A 25,182-nucleotide genomic window follows, 5' to 3' on the forward strand; every position below is an offset into this window, starting at 1 on the left:
CATACTACGCCTGTCTTGCACCATAAGCTCTCAGGATTTCAAATCTCGTTCAGTGCAGTCCCCAACAAACAGTCTTTCCTTCTCATTCCATCTGGTAAGTCTCCCCTGACCCTGGGTTTTAGGTGACTTTTCTGAACTCTGTCCCTTTTCCTAAACTTCTCCAGTTCTTTACCTACACCCCTTTTCCTTCCCCTTCAATTCTTCTGCCAGGAGGAGGAGCCACTGTTTTCAAAAACTTGTAAAAGTTAAACCTTTTATTGTGTAAGTGTTCTCCTGCCACCATGTGTTGAGTAGATTTTTTATCTATCCATCTACATTATTTTGTCAACAATAGATTATTTTCGTTGTTATAAAACTACAACAGAGTTACACAAGCTGTGATGATAATCTTGGCTGTGATTGCTTTCTCTCTCAAAGTATTCACCACCATTTTGTATAATCGTTGTCCTCTACTGACTCATAAATTCCCATGTGGTGACTTTAGCACCCAATAAGATAAAAAAAAGATAACATTGGTTTGGGCAGTGTGGTGGATGGGTCATAAATCGCCCCAAAAAAATTTGGAATTTCCTCTATGGCGTGGCCCTACTTTGTCAACTAAAATAAAGACACCAGATGGTTGGTGCAATGTACATACACATTACAGGTTAAGGTTGTAAATAAGAATCAACCCCTCCATATCCCAGAAGGTAAGAGCCATGAATTTCCTTTTCAATGGCATATTCTGGGTTTCTCCTTCCTTGAAAAACTTTGAGATTCCCTAGGCTTCATCTCAGTGTCAGATCCAAAGAAGTAAATCAAAGTCTCATAATGTATTTTAAGGGTCAATAGCACCGTCACTTTTTGTGGTGTCACCGCCAGACACCACACTTGCTAGGTGGTAGCCTTTAAATTGGCCGTGGTCCGTTAGTATACGTCGGACCTGCATGTCGCCACTATCAGTGATTGCAGACCGAGCGCCGCCACACGGCAGGTCTAGTCTAGAGAGACTCCCTAGCACTCACCCTAGTTGTACAGCCGACTTTGCTAGCAATGGTTCACTGTCTACATACGCTCTCTTTTGCAGAGACGACAGTTTAGCATAGCCTTCAGCTACGTCATTTGCTACGACCTAGCAAGGCGCCATATTCAGTTACTATAATTACTTCAAGAATGTATTCTGAACAGATAATATTGTGAATCATGTACCGCCAAGAGCGACGTTCATCATTAATGGATTAAAGTTAAGTATCAAACTAATTACATCCGCTTTCTGAATTCTCATTCCTTGTCATGTTCCAGACCTCACGTCAGTATAGTTCTTCCCTCCTCACACCAGACTGCGTGAGCTAAAATGCGTGCATTTCGGCCTCCACTCATAACACAGTGTTGGCTCTTCTGCTAACACAAAACTTTTGAGTTGCTTCAAAATTTTGGTCATGTTCCACACAGAAATAACAAAAAATTTTCTTTAAGAAAACTCGTATGTTGAAAATATGTACAAAAGTAATTTACAGCACAATGAAACTATTCAATTTTAACATTAACAACTGGATTAACTTGGGCATTCTCAGATGGATACAATTTTTCTGTTGTGAAGCGGGTTTCAATGTTCTGCTCTCCAACACTTGCTGCTGAGAGAATAAGCTGAAGTGCTCCTTGCACTTCTAAGAGTTGTTTAGTCAGCTCCTCCTCTTTCCTCAGTTTCTCCGCAAGGACACTGCACATTTTGCTAACCTCAGGGTCCTGATCTATTACATCCTCGTAGACATCTGCAAATAAGATATATTTGAACTTATTTCTTACAAACCTTAATTAGTTGCATGTTTATTTGCTTCAACTTCTGATTATCTCAGCATCAGTCTCTCTCAACATCCGAAGTACTAGTGATATTGTATACCATGTCTACCAAAAGAATGTATACATTTTGCAACAAGTCGGATTTATACTACTTTCAAATTATGCCCTGAATTATGACAGCTCCACATGAACACTTCCTGTGCAATATCATGGTGTATGTGGGTAGTCAAAGTTTGAATTATCACCTCAAAAAATACAGTTACATAATTTTTATTTGTTTACAGGTACATCTGCAGTCCTGGCACACAATTAAATCCCCACAACACAGCATGACAGCATACCTTTAAATCAACCAAAAGTTATGGTGCAGCTCACTGATAAATTGGTGTACTGTGCTGTAATTCACTTTCTACAGCAGTAGAGAAAGTTGCAGCTCTATCAGACCAATTTAAAGGACATGTATAGCCATTGGATTTGCCTGCCACAGCAGCAACATTTCTATTGCTACTGGAAACTAATTACTAATGTGCTGCACCATATTGTTTTGGCTATAGCAGCATGCTACAGTACTGTGGCATGGGGATTATAATGTGTAATAGGACTGCAGACACATACCTTTAATTTTTGAAATGGTAATTAAAATTTTGTGCCTACATCTCATATTACGTCACATCTAGTCATTTAGCAAGTGTTTAGTATTTGAGTAAGTTGGAATACATTAGAATTTCTCAGTGTCTTACGCAGAGCTAACTGTATCAGATCCGGAAGACAGATTCCAGAATCTTTCAAAGCACTGCAGTTATGGTGCACCACAACTGAAGAGTATTGGGATTAGTGTCAATTTGGGACACGCACACACACACACACACACACACACACACACACAGGAGCCAAAACATTATGAAACCAGCTTAAGAGCAAATCTGGTTCACCTTCAGAATGCAATACAGCAGTGCTTCTGTACAGCATGGGTTAAAAAAGTCCTTGGTAAGTTTCCAGAGGACATAGGTTGCAATAATATTCACGTAGTCCACAGCTATCATGGTGTCTTTAATTCCTACAACAGATCCCTTGGAAGACCAGGTGAATCTCCCCCCATCATGCATCCACAATGCAGTGCATGTTTCAAGCAGCTGTTCACATGGATAACAGTGTATTCGGACATGACCATTAACCTGGTGTAACTGTGATTCACCTGACTAAGTGACACATTTCCACTAACACATGGTCAAATCTTGAAGATCCTGTGCCTATTAAAATTGCAACAGACAATGTTGTTGGCTCATTATGGGAATGCGCAGAGATCATCTGCTGTGGAGCTTCATGTTCAACAATGTGTGCTAAAAGGTGTGCTCCAAAATACCTCTGCCATTTTACTGTGTTACCGGATCAGCCACAGATCACAGCCTGTCCTGCTTTACAGAGTGAGGAAGTATACAACCTCGTACACTATGTGTCAATGTCCAACTCCTTGTAGTCATAGATTCACTGTCCTTCAACAACTTTCCAGAACTTCTCATGCCAGTGGTAAGTGAACATCTAACCATTTCTGCCACGTCTGAGATGCTTGTTCCCAGGCACGGAACCTTAACAATTTACCCTTGGTCAAAGTCCATTATGTCAATGGAATTCCTGATTTGCAGCACACATTGTCACTAGAATGATTCCTCATTCATCTCTCTGCTCAGTTTATATGCATTGCTTACCTACTCACATGCCCTCTACATCACCATGCATCATTCAGTCTTGCAGCGAGAAGTGGTTTAATATTTTGGCTTATCATTGCATGTGTGTGTGTGTGTGTGGGGCGGGGGGGGGGGGGGGTGCATGTGGAATGCTGTACACTATGGTCTCATCAGCAAGTACAGCTCTCTAACGAAAGGAGCAGCTACTGTAAAAAAGTTATGCTTATAATTCATTTGTCTTATAGTATATCTTCCTACACACAAACATGGAGGACCTTACGATCTGTGAACACATTATTTCTGTCCTCAAACAACTGAAACTCCTCGTTGTAATAACAACAATGTAAGGAAAATACAAACTGCTATTTACCATAAAGACGACACATTAAATTGCAGGCAGGCACAATTAAGAGACACTTAAATATTAGCTGTCAGCCACAGCCTTCGTCAGAAAAAGACACACACACACACACACACACACACACACACACATTCTCTCTCTCTTTCACTCCTTCACACAAGCAAGCACTCTGGGCACACACACGACCCCACCTCGAGCAGTTCGGACTTGAAAGCAACTGTCACGTGGAATGGAAGTAGCAATCCAGAGGGGGAGGAGGAGGGGGATGGGGAGGGGCAAGGGAGGGGGAGGGGAAGGGTGCGGCGACTAGACTGCCAACAGGTGCAGCATTGAAAGGCTGTGGGGCAGAGAGATTTTGGGGGGGGGGGGGAGGGGGGCGGAGTGAAAGAGGATGGGAGGATGCACTGGCAGAGAGTGGCACACCATAGGTTGAGGATAGGATAATTTCAGAAGCAGAGAATAGATTGTAAGGAGAACTCCCATCCATGCCTTTCAGAAAAGCTGGTGGTGGAGGGAGGATCCAGATGGCTCCAGTAGTGAAGCAGTCATTGGAAGCAAGCATGTTATGTTCAGCTGCATATTGTGCCAATGGGTAGTCTACTTTGCTCTTGGCCACAGTTTAGCAGTGGCATCATCCTGGTGGACAGCTGGTTGATAATCATACCAGAATAAAAAGCCATTCATGGTTGCAGCAGAGCTGGTATATGAGATGGCTGCTTTCACAGGTGGTCCGGCCTCTGATGAGGTAGGATAAGCCTATGACAGGACTGGAATAGGAAGTGCTGAGTGGGTGAATTGGACAGGTCTTGCACCTGGATCTTCCACAGGAATATGACTCTTGTGGCAAGGAGTTGGGATTGGGAGTAGCATAGGGATAGACTAGGATGTTGTGGGGGTTGGAACATCACTTTGGGGGGAGGGGGTTGGGGGGGGGGGGGGGAGGAGGATCTTGGGTAGGACATCACTTATTTCAGCTTTTGATAATATGTAATCGAAGTCCTGGCAAATGATGTGGTTCAGTTGCCACCAGAGAGGAGGTGGTCAACATCCAGGAAGGTGGCATGCTGGACTGAGGAGGAGCAAATGAAGCAGATGAGAGAGGTGTTGAGGTTGTGAAAGAATGAAGATAGGGTGCCTTGGGCCTGAGTCCAGATCATAAAGATTTCATCAATGAATTTGAATCAGACTAGGGGTTTGGCGTTTTGGAAAGCTAAGAAGGTTCTCCTCTAGATGGCCCACAAACAGGTTGGCATAGAAAGGTGCATGCAAGTGCCCATGGCTGTGCTGCAGATTCGTTGGTATACCATCCCTTCAAAGGAGAAGTAGTAGTCAGTTAGGACAGAGTTAGTAAGATGTATGGGGCATGATGTAGTGAGTTTGTGTCTGAAGGACATTGGGAAAGCTTGTGTTCAGTAGGTGTAAGACCATGGGCACGAGGAATGTTGGTGTATAGGGAGGGGCGTCAACAGTGACAGCTGCATTCTTGTCCAAGCTGCTGCAGACAGCAGTCATGTGCACGTGAGATGTGCTTTCTTGTGTGAATGAATGTGTGTGTAAGAGTCTTTTAATTGTACCTGTATGCAGCTTAACAGGTCATCTTTACAGTATGTACCAAGGCATGAGATTGTTGTTATTTTTGTCTTCATCATTTACTTCTAATATTTTAAAAGCTACAATGTAATATACTCAGAAAATCTCTAATATCTGATATAACAACTATAGTCAGCATATAAAATGTTATATTAAGTACTAACCCATGAATATGTTGGTAACATCAATTAGTATTCTTGTAAATTTGTAGTCACCTATATACTTAATCAGAAATCTTAGAATGGTTAGCAAAGATCTCCCCTCTCTTCCAGCAATTGCACTCCGCAAGGCCTTCCGCCTAAAAAAATGATAAAAACAAATTCATTAAAAGATTTTTATACTGGTAACTAATGCACAGAACAAAAGTTAGAAATTGGAGTGTTACAATAAAAGGATGTCAGACAGAGAACGTTGCCTTTTGCTGGGAATACTGAGCTGAGCTACATAAGAGTGCCTGTCCTCACAGTTTAACCTATGTAAGCTCACAGGAGCTGTATAGCATACCTTAATGGACTAACATTCCTGGAAGAAAGATACTATGGGGAAAAGGCTTAGAGAATTGTTTTTAGAATGAGTCTCATCACTCTGCAGCAGAGTGTGCACTGTTTTCAAACTTTCTGGAGGTAAACCCAGTTCACCAGTCCAGGATTCAAATTCAAAACCTCACCCTTCAGGAGAAATGCTTTCACCGACTGAGTTATCCAGGCATTAGGACCTGACCCGGCTGCCCCAGACCAACACATAGTAAACTACCAGGAAATTCCAAAAAAGCACTCACTGCTTGGATCGCAGCTAAGCCATTTCTCTGCAACATCGTATCTTTCCAGACAGACAGTCAAATAATGTACGCAGGAGAGATTCTTAGAAGTCTGGAAAGTAGAAGAGTGGTAGTGAGTCACACCTGAATAATTCAGTGATAGCATTGTCCACAAAAGGTAAGATACTAGGTTCAGGCCCCAGTCCATACAATTTCAGTCTGCCATGAAATTTTAATGTAATGTTGTCTCACTCAGTACATTTTTATGACCATTTCATTCACTTGTGGATGGACACTGATGGACAAGCCATCAAGAGCCAAAACTCAGAACCAGCCCATCCCATTAACATCACAAAATCAATGTTCTACAAGCCAAGAAAGCCCAGGACATACTAAACACAATACAAAGTTTTCTGATGGAAAATCAGCTCTACAGTATGATGTGATCATGTACGAGGGTATTTTGGAAAGTAAAGATACACCGTACACCAGAGGAACAGAAGGGTTTTGGCAAGCAAGCTGGCAACACTGGTGTTAACCTTGAACCGTTAGCTTTCTCCTCGCAGTCGTTCGGCAGTTGAACGTTGCTTCTGGTTGGAGTAGGGCTTGTTTAAAATGCACCGATTCAGAATCAAATGCGAAGTGCACTCCGTCACATGTTTTCTTCATGCATAAGGTCAGCGACCAGCCGATATTCACAAAGAAATTGTTTCTGTTTATGGGAACATTATGAATTGACAAAATGTAACAAAATGGTGTCTTCATTTCTCTGACAATAGGACTGATATTCATGACGAACAAAGAACAGGTCAGCCATCTGTGATCTCTGATGCCCTTCTTCAGAGAACGGAGGAAACAATTCGTGCGAATAGACATCTCACATTGAACGAATTGCATCGGATCATACCGGACGTGTCAATGACAACTCTTTATGACGTTGTGACTGTCAAGTTAGGGTACAGGAAATTGTGTGTGCGCTGGGTTCCAAAACTGTTAATGGAAGAACACAAAAAGAAAAGGATGGGCTTTGCACTCGACTTCCTCACACGCTATGCTGAAGCAGGTGATGAGTTCCTTGATAACATTGCGACAGGTGATGACACATAGGTTTAGCACCATACACCTGAATCCAAGCAACAATCAATGCAATGGCACCATTCGAATTCACCAAATGCCAAGAAATGAAAAATGTCGATTTCAGCGAAGAAAATCATGGCTTCTGTTTTTTGGGACAGACAAGGCATTCTTCTGTTGGAATTTATGCCTCCTGGAACGACAAATAATGCTGCCTCATATTGCCAAACTTTGAAACGTCTTCGAAGAGCAATTCAAAACAAATGCAGGGGAATGCTGACAAGTGGAGTCTGCGTGCTTCATGACCTCGCTCGGCCTCACACAGGGCACGTAACCAAAGCTCTACTCAAACAATTAAAATGGGACATATTGGACCATCCGCCATACAGCCCAGACCTTGCGCTCACCGACTTCCATGTCTTCCGTTACCTGAAGTCACATCTTGGTGGAAAATCATTCCACGATGATAAAGAGACCAAAGATGAAGTTGAAATGTGGTTCCGACAACAGGCGGCAACCTTCTATGACCGTGGGATACAAAAGCTTGTGCACCGACTTAACAAAGGTTTGGATAACGGGGGTGATTATGTCGAAAAATAACAAATAATCCAGTTAATAAGATGTAACTGACGTTTTCTAAATAAATGTTCTATTTAAGGACTGCGAGTCATTGTATCTTTACTTTTCGAAATGCCCTCGTATCTCAGCATAGTTTCTAGTCTTGAATGGTCATTATTCAACAACAGCAGTTCACATTGTCTGATACATCAGTGACAATAAGAAGGAGAAAAACCAACAAGTGGCAACTATCCATCAAAATGGCTGGTTAGTTGATTTGGGGGAAGGGACCAAACAGCGAGGTCATCAGTCCCATAGGATTTGGGAAGGATGGGGAAGAAAGACAGGCATGTCAAGGAACCATTCCGGCATTTGCCTGAAGGAATTTAGGAAAACCACGGAAAACCTAAATCAGGATAGCGGAACACAGTTTTGAACCATCGTCCTCCCAGATGCGATCCCAGTGTGCTAACCACTGCACCACCTCACTGCACCACCTCACTCAGTCCATCAAAATGTGCTCAATACATTATTCTATGAAAGCTCTACAGCATATTTGCAACACTGCATAATAAAAAGCAGTATTCATTGGTCAATAAGTAATTCATTGCACATTAAAAATGGAAGGACTATATTCCTATGAATACTGAACATATTTATCAATTTAATTAAATAATGAAGGCATCAGAGTGAGAATCACATTTTTAGTTTTAGCATTACTATGGGTGTTCACTTCCTTCTCATTCTGTAATGTGGCATAGCTTATCAGTCCCTGAGCAGTGTACTCCCTCCAGTTCTTTCCTCTCTCTTAGTGACTACCAGTATCTGGTCTTGAAATTCTGCTGCTTCATAGGCAGAAGTGAAATAAAATGGCAATATATGAAACTAACTGTTGCGACTATCATTCATTTCCAATGCAGTCTCCCCATGCAACAACTTTTTGTAGAAGTACATCACAGTTTTGTTTCAAAATGTACTGGCGGATTCTTGTGTGTGTAAGTGTGTGTGTGTTGGGGCTTATGGACACTTAATGTCGAGGTCATCAGTGCCCTGACACACATTAAAAGGAACGAATGTGGACAGACCTAATAAAACTGAAGCACACACGCAAAGAAAGCAGGAAAAGAAGGAAAATGCTACATAAGAAAGTAAAACGTAAGGAAAGGGAAAACGTAGCAGCAAGAATGCCACAGGAAATTGTCACTGGCTAGCCACTTACATAAAATGTGGGCGGGCTTGTCACACAGTGAGCCATGCGTCATAGGGCGGTGGCCTATCTGAAGCCAAGTTAGGAGAACCTCATCCCGTCGATGGGGTTGAAAGAAAGTAAACCACACACGTGTTGTGGGCTTGACTAAATGGAGCTTATTGTCAGTCACTTCCAGCCACTCATCATCCCACCGACGCATGACGCGTGAGCTCAACAGCGAGGTGAGTGCGTACAGGGGGATAGCACACTGAAATACTTATGGATCGAGACACGCCTCCTTGGCTGCAACATCTGCCCTTTCATTCTTAGCAATGCCAACGTGCCCCGGAACCCACCACCTTCCCCAGTCGCTGTAGTTGGAGGAGGGCATCCTGGATGGTTTGGACTATTTTGTCTGCTGGATACAAACAATGCAATGAGTGAAGGGCACTTACTGAATTGGAACAGACAAGGAATTTAGGACAGGAAGAATGCCTCATTTGCTCTAGTGCCCGCAAGATAGCAGACAATTCTGCATCAAAGACAGCAAAAGTCGGAGGCAGTCGAACCTTGAGGACACGATCCGCAAAAACAACACAGCAGCAACGGAATCCCCCTGTTTCGACCCATCTGTAAAAACAGGTACATAGTCGTGGTGTTCAGATAAAATGGCAGAAAATGCTGCATTAAAAATGGTGGCAGGAGAGCAATCTCTCTTGTACTGCACCAAATCTAAAATCACTCTGGGCCTCTCCAGTGACCAGGGTGGCAGGCGGTTAAAACCCAGGATTTGGGGTTGTACAGACTCCACACCGAGGGACTCTAGCACATGTTGCACACAGATCCCCAATGGCAACGTAGCCTGGGGATGGTGGGAAAAAGGGCGGTCCAGAGGTGGATGAGCAACAATATGGTGAGCAGGCGAGGTGGGAGCTACAAGAAACTTACAAGCCTGCTGCATCAGCAGGAGCTGCCGCCAGATGGTAAGAGGCGGTTCCCCAGCCTCAGCACAGAGGCTGGGTATGGGACTGGTCTGATACGCACCCATGGAAAGTCGAATCCCTGCATGGTGGACAGCATCAAGGATCCTCAAATAAGACGGCCTCGCTGACCCATACACTGTGCACCCGTAGTCCAGCCGTGAATGCACAAAAGCCCGATAAAACTGAAGGAGACACGCCCTGTCCGCTCGCCAAGACCTGTGGCTGAGGCACTTGAGGATGTTCAGTGTCTTCAGGGTTCTGGCTTTCAAGTCTCGTAGGTGTGGCAGCCATGACAACCTGGAGTCAAAAATTAGGCCCAGAAACCGCACTGTCTCTCTAAAATGTAGGACAGTATCCCCCATATGCAAGGCAGGCAAAGTAAAAAGACGACGAGAATGATTAAAATGAACACACACACACTTATTGGCAGAAAACCGAAATCCCGTCTTTGCAGCCCACTCCTCTAACTGCCGCACTGTTAGCTGCAACTGACGGCTCACGGTTGCAACACTGGAGGAGGGACAGAAAACAGCAAAGTCATTCACAAATAAGGAGCACTGTACTGGACTCCTCACAGTAGACGTTATACTGTTGATGGCTATGGCAAAGAGGGTAATGCTTAAAACACTGCCCTGGTGGACACCGTTCTCTTGCTCAAAGCAATCAGACAGTGTGTTACCAACTCGGGTACGAGAAAACTGCTGAGACAGGAAAGACCAAATGAAAATGGGGAGGCGACCATGAAAGGCCCTTTGATGCAGCTGACCATGAAAGGCCCATTGATGCAGCTGTGCAAGAATACAGTGTCTCCAAGTAGTATCATATGCCTTACTGATACCAAAGAAGATACCAATACAGTGATGCTGATGGAGGAAAGCCTGCTGAATAGCCGCCTCTAGGAGGGTCAGGTTGTCGACTGTGGACCAAAATTATCGGAATCCCCACTGAGAGCAGCTAAGGAGCTGCCTGGTTTCTAACAGCCAGACCATACGACGGTTAACAATCCTTTCCAGGGTCTTTCTGACACAGCTCATCAAGGCAATACTCTGATAACTACTGGGACATGTGTGGTCCTTTCCTGGTTTGAGGAGAGGGATGAGAATTGCCTCCCTCCACGAGGTGGGGAACACTCCTGTCTGCCATACGAGATTAAAACATTCGAGGAGGATTTCCTTTGACAACGCTGGCAGATGTCGAAGCATGGAGTACCGGATGCAGTCATGACCTGGTGCAGTGTCAGAAGTCTCAGTAAGTGCCGATTTGAGTTCCAACATGGAGAAAGGGAGTTGTAGGCCTCAGAACAGTTCGACCGAAAGTCCAAGTTTGCTCTCTCGAGAGTCGCACGGTAGCGATGAAATGCTGGATCCTGGTTTGCAGTGGCAGTACTTTGTGCAAAATGCTCTGAAAGCGTCTGAGCAATGTCTCTGGGTGTCGTTTGGAGGCACCCCTGGTTCACGACTACAGCTATTGGTAAATGGCTGCGTTTACCGGAAATCCTCCGGATGGCTTCCCATACTTTTGTGGAACAAGTGGAACAGTTGATGGGAGTCCAGGAACTCCTGCCATAACCTTTTTTTGCTCTCTTTAATGACATGGCGTCCCTGGCTCTCACGATTCGAAAGGCGGTAAGATTGACCGCTATTGGGTGGCATTTAAATCGACGAAGAGCCGCACGCCTGTCCCAGATGGCTGAATGGCACTCTTCTGTCCACCAAGGTACAAGGCACCACTTAAGAGGGCCAAAAGACTTTGGTATGGACAGGTCAGCAGCAAGATGGATCACAAATGTGATGTGATCCACCCATTCCTGTACGCTGTTGCGGCGTTCAAAGACAGCCAACCGACTGAACAGTGGCCAGTTAGCCCTGCCAATCATCCACAATGGCGGCCTCTGCTCCAGCAATACACCATCCAGGAGATGAATGCAGATGGGGAAGTGATCGCTGGAATGAAGGTTGTCAATGACCTCCCAGTGAACAGAGTTGGTGAGGGTTGAAAAGCAGAAAGATAGGCCAATGGCTGAGAATGACCCAGTAGCAGCAGAGAAATGGATCGGAGTACCAGTGTTGAGGATGCACAACACTTGAGATGTCAGGAAGCTCTCCAAAACTCGACCTCGAGCGCAAAGAGAAGTTGAGCCGCACAGGACATGATGGGCATTGAAGTCACCCAGGAGGAGAAATGGGCAGGGGAGTTGTTCGATAAGATCTGTGAGAGCCTCTAAGTTCACTGCATCCAGAGGAGGTAAATAAAGGGAGCACAGGGTAAGCCTCTGACGTGAATGAATTTCAACTGCAACTGCTTGCAGGTCAATATCCAGGGAGAGAGCAGAGGAGTGGTGGCCATTATTGACAAACACGGCAACTCCGCCATTGGCCCTTTCCCCAGTCAGGTCATCCTTGCGATATAACGTATAGCCCCTTAGTACAGGAGCATCAGATGGTTTTAAATTTGTTTCCTGTAAACACAAGCACAAAGGGTGTTGCTGTGCTAAGAGTTTCAGTTCCTCCACATGTGTCCGGAATCCATTCATGTTCCACTGTCTAATGGGAGCCATCTATCAGGGTGACCTTCATCCTCTCTTTCTGTTGGGGAGGAGAGCCCACAACAGGTGGAGGCTCAGTTTTGGGGCGAGACGATTTCCCCAGTCTGACATCAACCTCCATCGCTTCTGAAGAGGAGTCGAGAGAGACGTCAGAGAGAATGACATCAACATCAGCAGACTGCATACCCTCAGTCTCCTCCAGCGCACGAGTCTTTACCTTTGGCTTGGGCTTAGATTTTTTGGTCTGAGGTGGCATTGGAGATTGGAGCCAAAACCTCAGAAGTGGTAGGGGGTGTAGCAGCGCTGGGCAGAACACAAGACTTGACCTGGGGAGGGGCAGGAAGGTACATGGCCTGGTCAGAAGGCCGGGGGAGGTGGGGGGGGGGGGCAGGCTTCACGGGAACTGCAGCACCACACGTACATTGATAAACGCAGGTGCTAGTGCTGACAGTACCAACCTCCGTTTGTGTAGCGGCATCAGTTTTCAAGACTAGCTGTTTCAGAACAGAAGAAAAGGAGGCAGCAAACTTGGTCGGTTGCATGGACTTGTATATTTTCTTCGCCTCACCATACGGGATGCGTTTTGTGGTTTTAAGTTCCTGGATCTTCCATTCCTCAAGGAAAACTCTGCATTCCCTACTCCACAAAGGGTGATCCCCAGAGCAGTTGACACAATTGGGAGGAGAGGAGCAATCAACTCCCTCATGGGCAGCTTTACCACATTTCCCGCAAGTGGCTTCCCCTCTACAGCCGAGAGTAGTGTGCCCAAAGTGTTGGAACTTAAAACACCGCATGGGGTTGGGGTAATAAGGCCGTACACTGAGACGTAGGAAACCTGCCTTCACATGCTCTGGCAATTTGGTGCTGTTAAAAGTAAGAATAAACGAGTCTGACTTCACAAGAGCACAATCCAACTGTTTCATAACGTGTTGCACGTCGACAATTCCTTCCCGGGACCATTCAGCCTTCACTTTGTCTTGGGGAATGTCAACGAGATCCCTGCCAGTCACAACACCTTTGCTGTAGTTCAAGGTGTTGTGAAATTCAGTCTCTATCGCAAACTACCCAAGGAATTGTGCCTTCTAAAGGTTCTTGACTTGTTGGAAGCTAGATGTTTCAACCAACAAGGTTCAATTTCACAAGCGCTTTACAGATTTTAAGGTGCCAGCAATGCCTTCTGAGCCTTTCTGTATATAAAATGGTGAAACTTTATCAAAACTCCCCCCTCTTTTCTTTTAATTATAAGAAACACATTCTGCGAAGCAGTTTGCATTCTGTTACCAGTAACTGAATCAGGAGGACTGGCTACATGAGCCCTCTTGTTGGATTGGGTGTTAGAACCTACCAGCGGCCCACCCTTTCCGCTGGGAGGAGAAGAATAAAAGTTTGAGGGTTCTATCTCGGTCCCACAAGCAGCTAGGGAACTAGAAGTCCACCTAGACAGAGCCCCGCATACCTAGGTAGGCCTTATACAACTGACGTGCGGCAGGTTCCCCAGAGGTTGCCCACTAACAACTGTTCCACCTCAACAGCCATGCATCTCATTAGCGCGCAGCACACCTTGAGATTGAGGGGTTGTTTATAGAGGTTTATTCCATCCTCGCAATCTGGGTGGTCAAGCTGAGATCCTCATTCCCTGAGACACACAACATTCCACCGCCGCGCTGCACGGTGGTCGCTGAAGTATGCCCAGAGCTTACGATGACAGGGGACTGGCGGCACTTACCAGTTCAGGAACCCCGGGGTCACCAAGCCCATACCCAGCAAATGAATGCTGAGTCCCTGGGGGCAGCACATTCTTGCATCCCTATCTATCAATGATGACTAAGAAAGATCTTCAAGTGATCACATACATGTATCACATTCACGGAGATCTTGAATCACATTTACTGTAATATCTGCATGTTTCTTCTGCTGCCTAAATGTTTTCCTTTAGTCCCTTACAAAAGGCTTGGTCATGTGCATGCATTACTTAGCAAGTAAATGGATTATAATAGGGTGTTAGTATCAGCATTACACCAACAATTATCTAATATTTTGCCACAACTGACATCCATCTTCCAGTATAGACTCTTTTGTAGTATCACTTAATAAAAGTAAACATATTATTATTATTGTGGTCATCATCTTCGGTCTGAAGACTAGTTTGATGAAGTTCCCCACACTAATCAATTCTGCGCAAGACTCCTCATCTCCAACACCTCCAAGTGTCTACTACAACCTATCACCATTTGAATTTGCTTACTGCATTTGCCCTTTAGTCTCTCTCTAGCATTTTAGCCCTTACACTTCCCTCCAATGCCAAACTGACAATTCCTTGATGCCTCAGAATATGCTCTTATCACAATCTTGAACATCACTGTTAACAGCAACTGTGACTAAACTGCAGCTAATGAAGTAACCAGCCTATCAGCTGCAGGAAGTCTATTCATTTAAATTTGACCTAGGTTTTGATATTACAATGAATATCTTCTTCAGAAGTAGATGAAGTTACTTAAAAATTGTTGCAACACAAACAATAATTTCTAGCTACCAATTATAAAGTAAAATAATTAAAATCCCCAACTGGACAATGAAACCATTACTTACTTAGCAACACATGAAAAATAAAAAAGTACCAAATAGACTTAAATAAAATAACTATATTTTTCGCACCATATTGGTATAAAAAGTCTTAGTAATAAATTACAGGTTTCTCTCATGAAGAACTGAAAACAATGCTTTCGAAGAGGAAGTGATGTTGACAACAAGGTAATGCGGCAAAATATTTACACACACACACACAAGTAATAGTTTGAAACCATCAAAGAAGTCTCTATTTCACAAATGTAACTGTTATTTAAAAGGTGATCCTCTATTCTTATATTGTACCTAAAAATCTCTAATTCTTTCTAATATATCTAATCTTCTTTATGCTAGATCTCAATTTATTCGACTATTTCTGGATTATCACCCAACAATAGTAAGTGTTCTGTGAATGTAGAATTATGCACATTAGTACCTTTTTCACCTAAAAGATGTTCTTCGTGTCTTATTTTAAATGTCCCTGCAGTTTGTCTGATATAAAATACTGGACATCTATCAGGCCACCTTATAGACATCTCAGTGGCATAAAGGTTAATTTGCTGCCTTAATACTATGAATTAAGAGGCTACTGTCAGCAGAGAAAGTTAATTTGCAGTTATATTTTTTAACCACCTATGGTCTAATCCTATAAGACTGCATATTGCCTACAAAAGGTAGCAAAATGTACCATTCATTTTCACTTTTCTCATTTTTACAGTCACTTAAGGTGGTACCTCTATATCTTGTTTTCTTCTAAAAATTGTCTACTACAGATGCAACTACTGTCTACTATAGATGGTGTGTATCCATTATTATAGGCTACAACATCTCTTTCACTATTTTTTCTGTATTTAAAGGTGTTACTATTGCAGGATTTATGGATGAGTGAAAAAAGTCATCCAGCGAGACTCAGGGTTTGATGAGTCACATGGTATAATATGATCTGTACTAGGGTTTTGTGAAAAATATTGAAAGTTATTCTGGCACCTATAATCACAGGTTTGAAATCTAAAAAAATTAATTCATAATTTTCATTCTGTAACTCACTAGTAAATGTAAGTTTTTCATGAAGACTATTAAATGTTTTAAAAAGTAGGTCAGTTTCATCTTTTGTCCCATTAAACACGTTCAAGATGTCATCAACATACTGCAATCAAAACTGATCACCTAATTTTGTTTGTGCCTGACTTTTAAAAAAATTTTCTTCTAACACGTTTATAAAAATTCAGGCCAGAATGCTGGCTAATGGGTTACCTGTTGTGAAGTCATCTGATTGTTAAAAAAGGTTTCCACTAAAGACAAAATAATTGTGTTTTACTACCACTTTCAGCAGCTGTATTAATCCTGTAATCTATTCATCTGTTACTTCTTTTTTATTAGCCTTCGGTTTCTATTCCACTGTTTCTAAACTGATATGAACTGTCACATTGGTGTAAAGGTTCATAATGTCAACCTATCTGTGACTGATATTTACTGAAACATTATTCTGAAAAACATGTGATTTTTCAACCTGAGTGTGTAAAATTTTGCTAAATCGTGGTATCCGCCATTTATACTGTTATCTACAAAATGAATTGGCCACCCTATTTTATGCACTTTAAACCGGGATTGTACCTTTGGAGACTTTGGGTTTATGTTAATAAATTGCTTTTTTTTAAATAGGCTTTATCAAATGCTTCCTCAATTCAAAAATCCTAATTTCTTTCTGCATATTTATAATCGGAACTTCCTCTCATTCAGAAACATTATTCTCCTCCAAGAATTCTTTGGTTGGGCTACATATTCATTCTCACTGAGGATAACCACTGTATTTCCTTTATCTGATTTTGTTACAAGAGCCTGCCCTTGTCTAAGTTTTTATCAATATTTTTAATCACATGTAGATCTTTATTTTGTGAGTTATAAATTTCATGAGATAGTCTGACCACTTTTGGAACTTCACATTCTTGTTTTAGCTAAAGCTATTTTAAGGTCTACAATTAAATTTTCTACTATAAATGAATATTTAATATTAGAAATTGCATCATACTTAAGCCCTTTCCTCAAAGGAGTATTTTCTTCTTCTGTGAAATTTATTCAGACTTCATTAAACACTCTGTTGAAGAATATGTGGCCAGATTTTTGAAAAATATTGAAATTATGATATTGTACTGTAGGGAATATATTTTCAAATTTTGCTAGCTTCCTCTCATGTCTTTCACAAATTTTGTCTTTGCAATCACTTAGCTATTCATTAATGAAGACCCATAGCATGTCTATTTGAAAATTAAAATTCACATAAAAACTTTAGTTACTTCTAAAAATAAATGATATGTCTCTTCAGTCATATTGTCCTTCTTTCTGTATAGCACATGTATTCTATCTGATATTATTTGTTGATCTCATCTTTTGAATGGTTTTCTCATACACTGTTTAATGCCAATGAAAGATTTTAATGCAGTTCAGTAGCAGCTCCATTTCTTCACATCTACTGAATTGGATAGCCATACCTATGTTAAGTATTTTTCTTCTGATGTTTTTATAATTTGTTACAGACTTGGATACTTGGGAAGGTAGGAATTTCACAATCTTGAATGTGCTCGATACTACTGTGAGTATGTTCTCCAGAAATACATGATGTTACCAAAAAATTGTGATAAGACAAACACTCACTTATAGCAACCCATTATAAAATAATTAAATTTCTCAACCGGAAAATGAAACTATTACTCACTTGGTAACATTAATCAAAACATGTTACAAAAATCATGTGCTAACAAGCTCAGTACACATACAGTGACTGCAATTAATATTGGGAATTCTAATTGTTTTACATCATAATTTGTAATTAGATATTACTGTTTGTTTTGCCTCAATTTTTAGGTAACATCATGTGCTTCTGCAGGTCATACTCACAGTAGTATCAAAATGTAGGTCAAGTTTATTTATTTAAACCTTCTACAACTGATGCGGCTGGATATTTTATTGATTGATGTGCACTATCAAATAATCCCTTCTTTTAGGCAAGTTGTGGCACATATTCATTCCCCCCCCCCCCTCCAAATTCTGATTCAGTACCATCTCGTTAATTACTCATTCTACCCATCTAAACCCCAGCATTCTTCTGTGGCACTACATTTCAGGAGTTACCATTCTCTTCTTTTTGTGCTGTTTGCTGTTCACACTTCACTTTCATCTAAGGCATCCAGGCAAGTGAGGTCGCGATGTGTGTGAACATATTCACGATGCTTGAGATAGCCACACTTGATGGCCTTTGGGGCTGAAACCAGTCATGTATAAAATAAAAGTGCAACTGGTGACGAATCTCTTTCAAATTACAATATTTCTCTTCTCCAGCAGAGATTCTGTTGTGACTCAACGATCTTTCAAAGTGCCGCCGCGCAGTTACGCGCGTCCTCTACATGCGGCGCTGTCTGGCAGCCACGCAGCAGCAGCGCCACCTAAGCGGCCAGCCAGCCAGCGGCTGCTAGACTTGGACTCAGTTATGATTTGACTGTTAAAGTGTACATACGTCTTACTCTGTTTACTTAATCTGTGACTTTCATGTATTGCGTCTTCCTTGAAATATATTTGTTCAACTTGAAGTCATAACAGATTCTTTTGTTTATGTTCATCTTATGACTTCTTTTCAACAAATTAAACTTTCTGTTCAAGTGATTTTTCTTGTCCTTTGATTCCTCTGTCCAGAAGACAGTGTCATCAGCAAACCAAAGAAGTTTTTATTCCTGCTCCCTGAAGTTGAATTCCTTTACCAAATATCTCATAGGTTTCTTTTACTGTTCACTCTGTGCACAGACTGAATAACATCCAGTCTAGGCTACAAACCTGCCACACACACTTTTCAATTGCTGCTTCCCTTTCACATCCTTCGAATCTCAGAAAGTTGAACCTAACTTATTACTCTCTGTATTTTATGCCTGCTAACATCAGAACTTCAAAGCACTTATTTTAGTCAACACTTAAGTGTTTTCAAAATCTACAAATACCATAAAGGGAGGGTTTGTTTTCCTTCAACCTGTCTTGTAACATACATTGTAGCATCAGTAATGCACTATGTTTGCCCACAGTTATCTGAAACCCAAGTGAATCTTCCCCCAAGCAGGCTTCTAACAGTACTGATCCTTTCTTACACGCATAATATATGTTGGTACTTTTACATCATGACTTATTAAATTAATGGTTTGCTACTTACTGTAAAGACAACACATTAAATTGTAGACAGGAACAACTAAAAGAAACTTCACTCATTAGCTTCCAACCACAGCCTTCATATGAAAAGGGAACTCACACATTCAGTGACACAAGCAAGCACACCTCACGCATTCATGACCACCAATTCTATCAGCTTGGACTGGAATGCAGTTGTCACATAGAATAGAAGCAGCAATCTGGAGCACATGGGGAAGGGGAAGGGTCTTGCAGATTGAGCAGGGGCTAGACTGTCATCAAGTGAACCATCAGGAGGCTGTGGGACACAGATGTGTGGAGGGAGGGGGTAGAGGGCAGCACACAAAGAGATATGGGAGACATGAATAGGGAAGAGGTGACAGGACGGGTAGGGTGGACACTGTTGGGTGGAGACTGCAGAGCCAACATGTTACCAAAGGCTGATGTGGGAATAATTTTGGGAGCGGAGAATGTGTTGTGAAGATAACTTCCACCTGCACAATTCAGAAAAGCTAGTGGTGAATGGAAAGATCCAGATGACTCCAGCACAATGACAGCCATTGAAATCCAGCACATTATGTTCAGCTGCATGTTGTGCCACAGGGTGGTCTACTTTGCTCTTGGTTAAAGTTTGATGGTGGCTACTAATGCTAGTGAATAGTACTTCCTATTCCAGTCCTGTCACAGGCTTATCCTACCCCATCAGAGGCCAGGCCACCTGTGAAAGTAGGATGTCAGATATCACCTCTGCCGCAACCACAGCACAGCTTTTAATATTGGTATGACTACTAGGATAAACAGCTGCCACAAAACTATGGCCAAGAGCAAAGTAGACCAACCGGTGCATAACATTCAGCTGAACATAACATGCTTAATTTCAATGACTGCTTCACTACCCGAGCCACCTGGATTCTTCCCTCCACCACTAGCTTTTATGAACTGCAGAGGTGGGGTTATCCTTACCACAAAAAGCATTCTCTGCTCCAGAAACTATCCTGCCCTCAACTTTCAATGACATACTGTCCCCACACTCACCAACTAATAGTTTCCATCCCATCTGTCCTATCACGTTTCTCAATATCTTTGTGTGCCACCCTCTACCAACGCACCTGCCCATCTTTCCCTGCTCCCTTCCTTTTTCCCTCCCTGCTCCCCCCCCCCCCCCAATTGCCCCACTCCCCCAACTTTCCTGCCCCACAACCTCCTGATGCTGTGCCTGTTGGCAGTTTAGTCCCTGCTCACTCCGCCAGACAGCAATCTTCTCTCCCCCGACCCACACACTGTTACTCCTTCCCTTTCCCCATCCCCTCCAGATTGCTGCTTCCGTTCTACATGACTGTTACATTCTCGTCAAGCTGCCAGAGATGGTGGTCGCATGTGTATGAGCAGTGTGAATGGATGTATGCATGTTTCCTTTTCTGACAAAGGCTATGGCTGAAAGCTAATATGTAAGTGTCTTTTAGTTGTGCCTGTCAGCAATTTAATGTGTCATCTTTACAGTAAGTTGTAATCTTTCTTTTCCCTACATTGTTGATATTCCTACCTAGAGTTTCCCTTTGTTTAACAATTCTAGACCCAATTTTTTTCTGGAGGAAGCAAAATTTTTCTTTATGTTGTAATGCTCTTAGGTGATCTTTTTAATGATGTTAGATGCAAGATTATTCAAAAACATGTAACCAAAACACACTTTGTAAACTTGGCTTCTTTGTATGGTCTAAAATATACCATTCTGAAATATTCATTGTTGTGACAAACAAACTCGCCATTCAAGAATTACACTGAAGAGCCAAAATACTAGTACACCTGCCCAATGACGTGTAGGGCCCCCGTGAGCACGAAGAAGTGCCACAGCATGACGTGGCATGGACTCAACTTATGTCTGAAGAAGTGCTGGAGGGAACTGACATCATCAATCCTGCAGGGCTGTCCATAAATCCATAAAATTACAAGGGGGTGGAGATCCTTCTGAATAGCATGTTGCAAGACATCCCAGATATACACAAGAATGTTCATGTCTACGGAGTTTGGTGGCCAGCAGAAATGTTTAAACTCGGAAAAGTGTTCCTGGAGCCACTCTGTAGCAATTCTGGATGTGTGGGATGTCGCACTGTGCTACTGGAATCGCCCAAGTCCATCATAACACACAATGGACATTAATGGATGCAGGTGATCAGACGGGATGCCTATGTATGTGTCACCTTTCAGAATCATATCTAGATGTACCAGGGGTACCATATCACTACAACTGCACCATTATAGAGCCTCCACCAGCTTGAACAGTCCCCTGCTGACATGCAGGGTCCCTGGATTCATGAGGTTGTCTCCATACCCATACCCATTCCCATTCCCATCCATTCGATATAATTTGAAATGAGACTTGTCTGACTAGGGAACATGTTTCCAGTCATCAACAGTCCAATGTCGGTGTTGTTGAACCCAATTGAGGTGTAAAGCTTTGTGTCGTGCAGTCACCAAGGGTATACTAGTTGGCCTTCAGCACCAAACACCCATACTGATTATGTTTTGTTGAATGGTTTGCATGCTGACACTTGTTTATGGCCAAGCACTGAAATCTGCAGCAATTTGGGGAAGGGTTGTACTTTTGTCACATTGAACAATTCTCTTCAATTGTCATTGATCCCATTCTTACAGGATCTTTTTCCGGTCACAGTGATGTCAGAGATTTGATGTTTCACCGGATTCCTGATATTCATGGTACACTCATGGAATGGTCGTACACGAAAATCCCCACTTCATTGCTACCTCGGAGATGATGTGTGTCACCGCTCATGCCGCGACGATAACACCACGTTCAATCTCACTTAAATCTTAATAACTTGCCATTGTAGCAGCAGTAACCGATCTATCAACTGCATCAGACACTTGTCTTATACAGGCGTTGCCGATCTCAGTGCCATATTCTGCCTGTTTACATACCTCTGTATTTGAATATGCATGCCTATACAAGTTTCTTTGGTGCTTCAGTGTGTAATGCAATATAACAATATTAATAATATTCATTTATACAGCGGAATATAACTAACCAGCCACTTCCGTGTATTCTGGGGATCACAAGCTCTGTGCACTGTTACAGCGACTTGATATTTTTCTGTAATGCCCAACAGGTGGCAGCACTTGAACATGTAAAATGTTTGAACATTCATAAATGTGTACATGAGGTTTCCAATGGGGGAAAAATATTTCTGTTGCAACTAAAAGAGAGTAAAATTTAATGTATACAGTTGTAGCTAGTGGGTCTTAAAGGGTTAAATTAATGGTTTGATACACTCATACCCATTAGATCTGCCATCTTTGATATTCAGATCGTTACTTTCTTCCTTAATTATACATTTCTTCTCAGAGAACTTCAATGTCTCTTTTCCTAGGTCCTGAGTGAATGTCCCCTCTCCCCTCCACCCCAACCCCCTCCAAACATTCCTCTATTCTCCACAATGAATATTGTTGTTCTAGGAGTTAGCAATGTCATTATTTACTTTTTAGTGTTTCTGTGGAGTGGGCTGAAGTCGCAACCCTCTGACTCTATCTGTCTCCCTCTCCATCCATCCATCCATCCATCCATCCATCCATCAACAAACATAAAACATATCCAAGGTAGTACATTACCTCATTAACTCCAGAAGCACACTCACTGTTACATGAGGAGTCTTGTTGACAACGTATGGTTTAAGAACGCAGTCCAGTGCCTTTGAGTATTGGAATTTTCTTAAATGTACATCATGGTTCGACATCTGCACAAGTTTCTTTTCAGGTACAACAACATCCACAGAAGCTGGCTGGTAGTTATCTGGAGCATAACGATATGAGACTTTGCGTCTTTCTTGTCTGGATGGTTGAATTTCATCTTCCCGTCTAGATATTGATATCAAACCATCCACCATACCAGCTACAACTGTTTCATCCTTGGCCTGAAATTGTGGAAATTATATACATACTTATCTGCAACTCACAAGTAATTCAGCTATAACTGTTTCATCACTGGTCTAAAATTGTGAAATAATATACAGGATGAACCGGAATTCCAGCAACAGACTTTTAGAGGGGTAGGGACCAAAACAAGAAAATAGGCCGAGTAAACGCAATCACTGAAATGCATACATTAACAGACATGAGCATCTCTTCATCTTCATTACTGTGAGACATATCTCTTCTACTGAAAGCTCTTTGCTTCCTGTATTTTGAGAGGTGGTAGTATAGACCAAAACAAGAAAAAATATCCACTAAACATGGACTCTAAAGTGCATTCCTGAAGAACTGTCAGCATTTGTTCATCTTCACTGGCATGAAACATACCTCTTCTACTGAAAACATGCTCTCAACTCTTAAGCTATGCAATTTAGAGCCCACATTTACTGGGAATTTTTTTCTTGTTTTGGTCCATACTATCACCTCTGAAAGTTTGTTGGTGAAGTTCTGGTTTGCCCTATATGTACTTATCAGACACTTACAACAAATAAACTTACAAAATAATGCAGTACGTAATAGTAATGGTACTAACTGTCATGTACATGCACATTGCTCAACCAAATGCACCTATACAAGCAAAAGAGCTTTAAATTTCTTGAAGTTGATACTATAATTACTACACATCAGTTTATAATCCAGTATTAACAGGCAGTCTTTTAACCAGAACATACTTTCATCCAGTGAACTTTCACTGGGAATCACTATCCATCCATCTGCCCGTACATCCATCAATCAATCAATCCACTCATCCATTCACTCACCACTATCTGTAAACCTCATCCTCAGAGACAAAGAGACATCAGAAATGCAGAACAAGTCAAAAGACAAGGGGTATTCAGAAAGTAAGTTTTGATTGGCCACAAAATGGAAACCACTGTGAAAATCAAAAATTTTTTATTTGCAACAGTTAGCTGCAACTTCCAGCTACTTATCTACATAGCCGCCAATTCGACTTAGACACCTGTCGTAGTGTTGTACCAGCTTTCCCATAGCCTCCTCACAAAAGGCAGCCACCAGTGCTTTCTGCCTCTATGTTGGTCTACAGCTCATTGTCTGTGCCAGAATGTTGTCTTCATAGCCAGTGGTTCATGTGAGCAGAGATGAAACTCAAAGGGAGTCAATTACGGAACGTACTGTGTGTGATCAAACATTTCCCATTGAAAACGCTGCAGGAGCACCTTCATTTTCCCTGCAGAATGCGGCTGAGAATTGTCTTGAAGAAGGAAATGCATGACAGTTTTATTATTTGAGCTATATTGCTTTAGGCGCAATTTTTCACCAGGCCCTCATACTTGATTGGATACCATACTTTCTAGTAACCTTTATGTGCTCACTGTGCACACAGAAGTGGAGAGAGCGACATGATGCAATCGACGGGTGTACTACAGACACTGTCCAACACATATGTTAAAGCTTCTTCAGATTTTCACAGTGGTTTCCATTTCGTGGGCAATCAGAACTTACGTTCCGAATAGCCCTCGTATGTATCTCTACAGGGATGCAAGGATGATAAACAGCTTCTATGGACTAATTTAACAACCAACTAGCATTAATGAGTGCTGACACATTAATTATTGAGGGCATTTACGATTCTCTAGTATCACTTAAAAGTGCTGTAAATTAATGTCCTACAAATCTAGTAGAACAGCCACTACACTGAACAATCTGCTGCTATTCTCATTATATTAGTTAGCTGTGCTTCTCTACTTTTCATAAACATAAAAATTATACCGATTATTACAGTAGGATAACTGAATGTAGTCTCATTTACAATGCCTACAATCCCCTAAAGTGCTAGGAAGAATCTGAAAATAACATTAGTTAGCAAGGTTTTGCCACACTGGTACTATGAAGCTGTTATTTTTCCCCAAGAGCATGGAACTCTACTGAATGGTTAAATGATGGTATTCCCTTGGGTAAAATATTCTGGAGATGAGATAGTCCA

At 42.2% G+C, this 25,182-nt stretch overlaps 1 protein-coding gene across 1 annotated transcript in view; it reads right to left on the reverse strand.

The window, feature by feature from the left end:
• Positions 1–1,444: 1,444 nt before the first annotated feature.
• LOC126198656 (U3 small nucleolar RNA-associated protein 15 homolog) overlaps positions 1,445–25,182 on the reverse strand; it is a 39,696-nt gene continuing 15,958 nt past the window's right edge. The window contains exons 7-9 of the mRNA XM_049935130.1: positions 22,878–23,179; positions 5,580–5,713; positions 1,445–1,751 (exon numbers count right to left, since the gene is read on the reverse strand). Coding sequence (XP_049791087.1) covers positions 1,507–1,751; positions 5,580–5,713; positions 22,878–23,179 — 681 coding nt within the window. The 3' untranslated portion in view covers positions 1,445–1,506. The remainder of the gene's footprint in view (positions 1,752–5,579; positions 5,714–22,877; positions 23,180–25,182) is intronic.

The sequence above is a fragment of the Schistocerca nitens genome, chromosome 8 (genome assembly GCF_023898315.1).
Source record: "Schistocerca nitens isolate TAMUIC-IGC-003100 chromosome 8, iqSchNite1.1, whole genome shotgun sequence".
NCBI classification, from domain to species: domain Eukaryota; kingdom Metazoa; phylum Arthropoda; class Insecta; order Orthoptera; family Acrididae; genus Schistocerca; species Schistocerca nitens.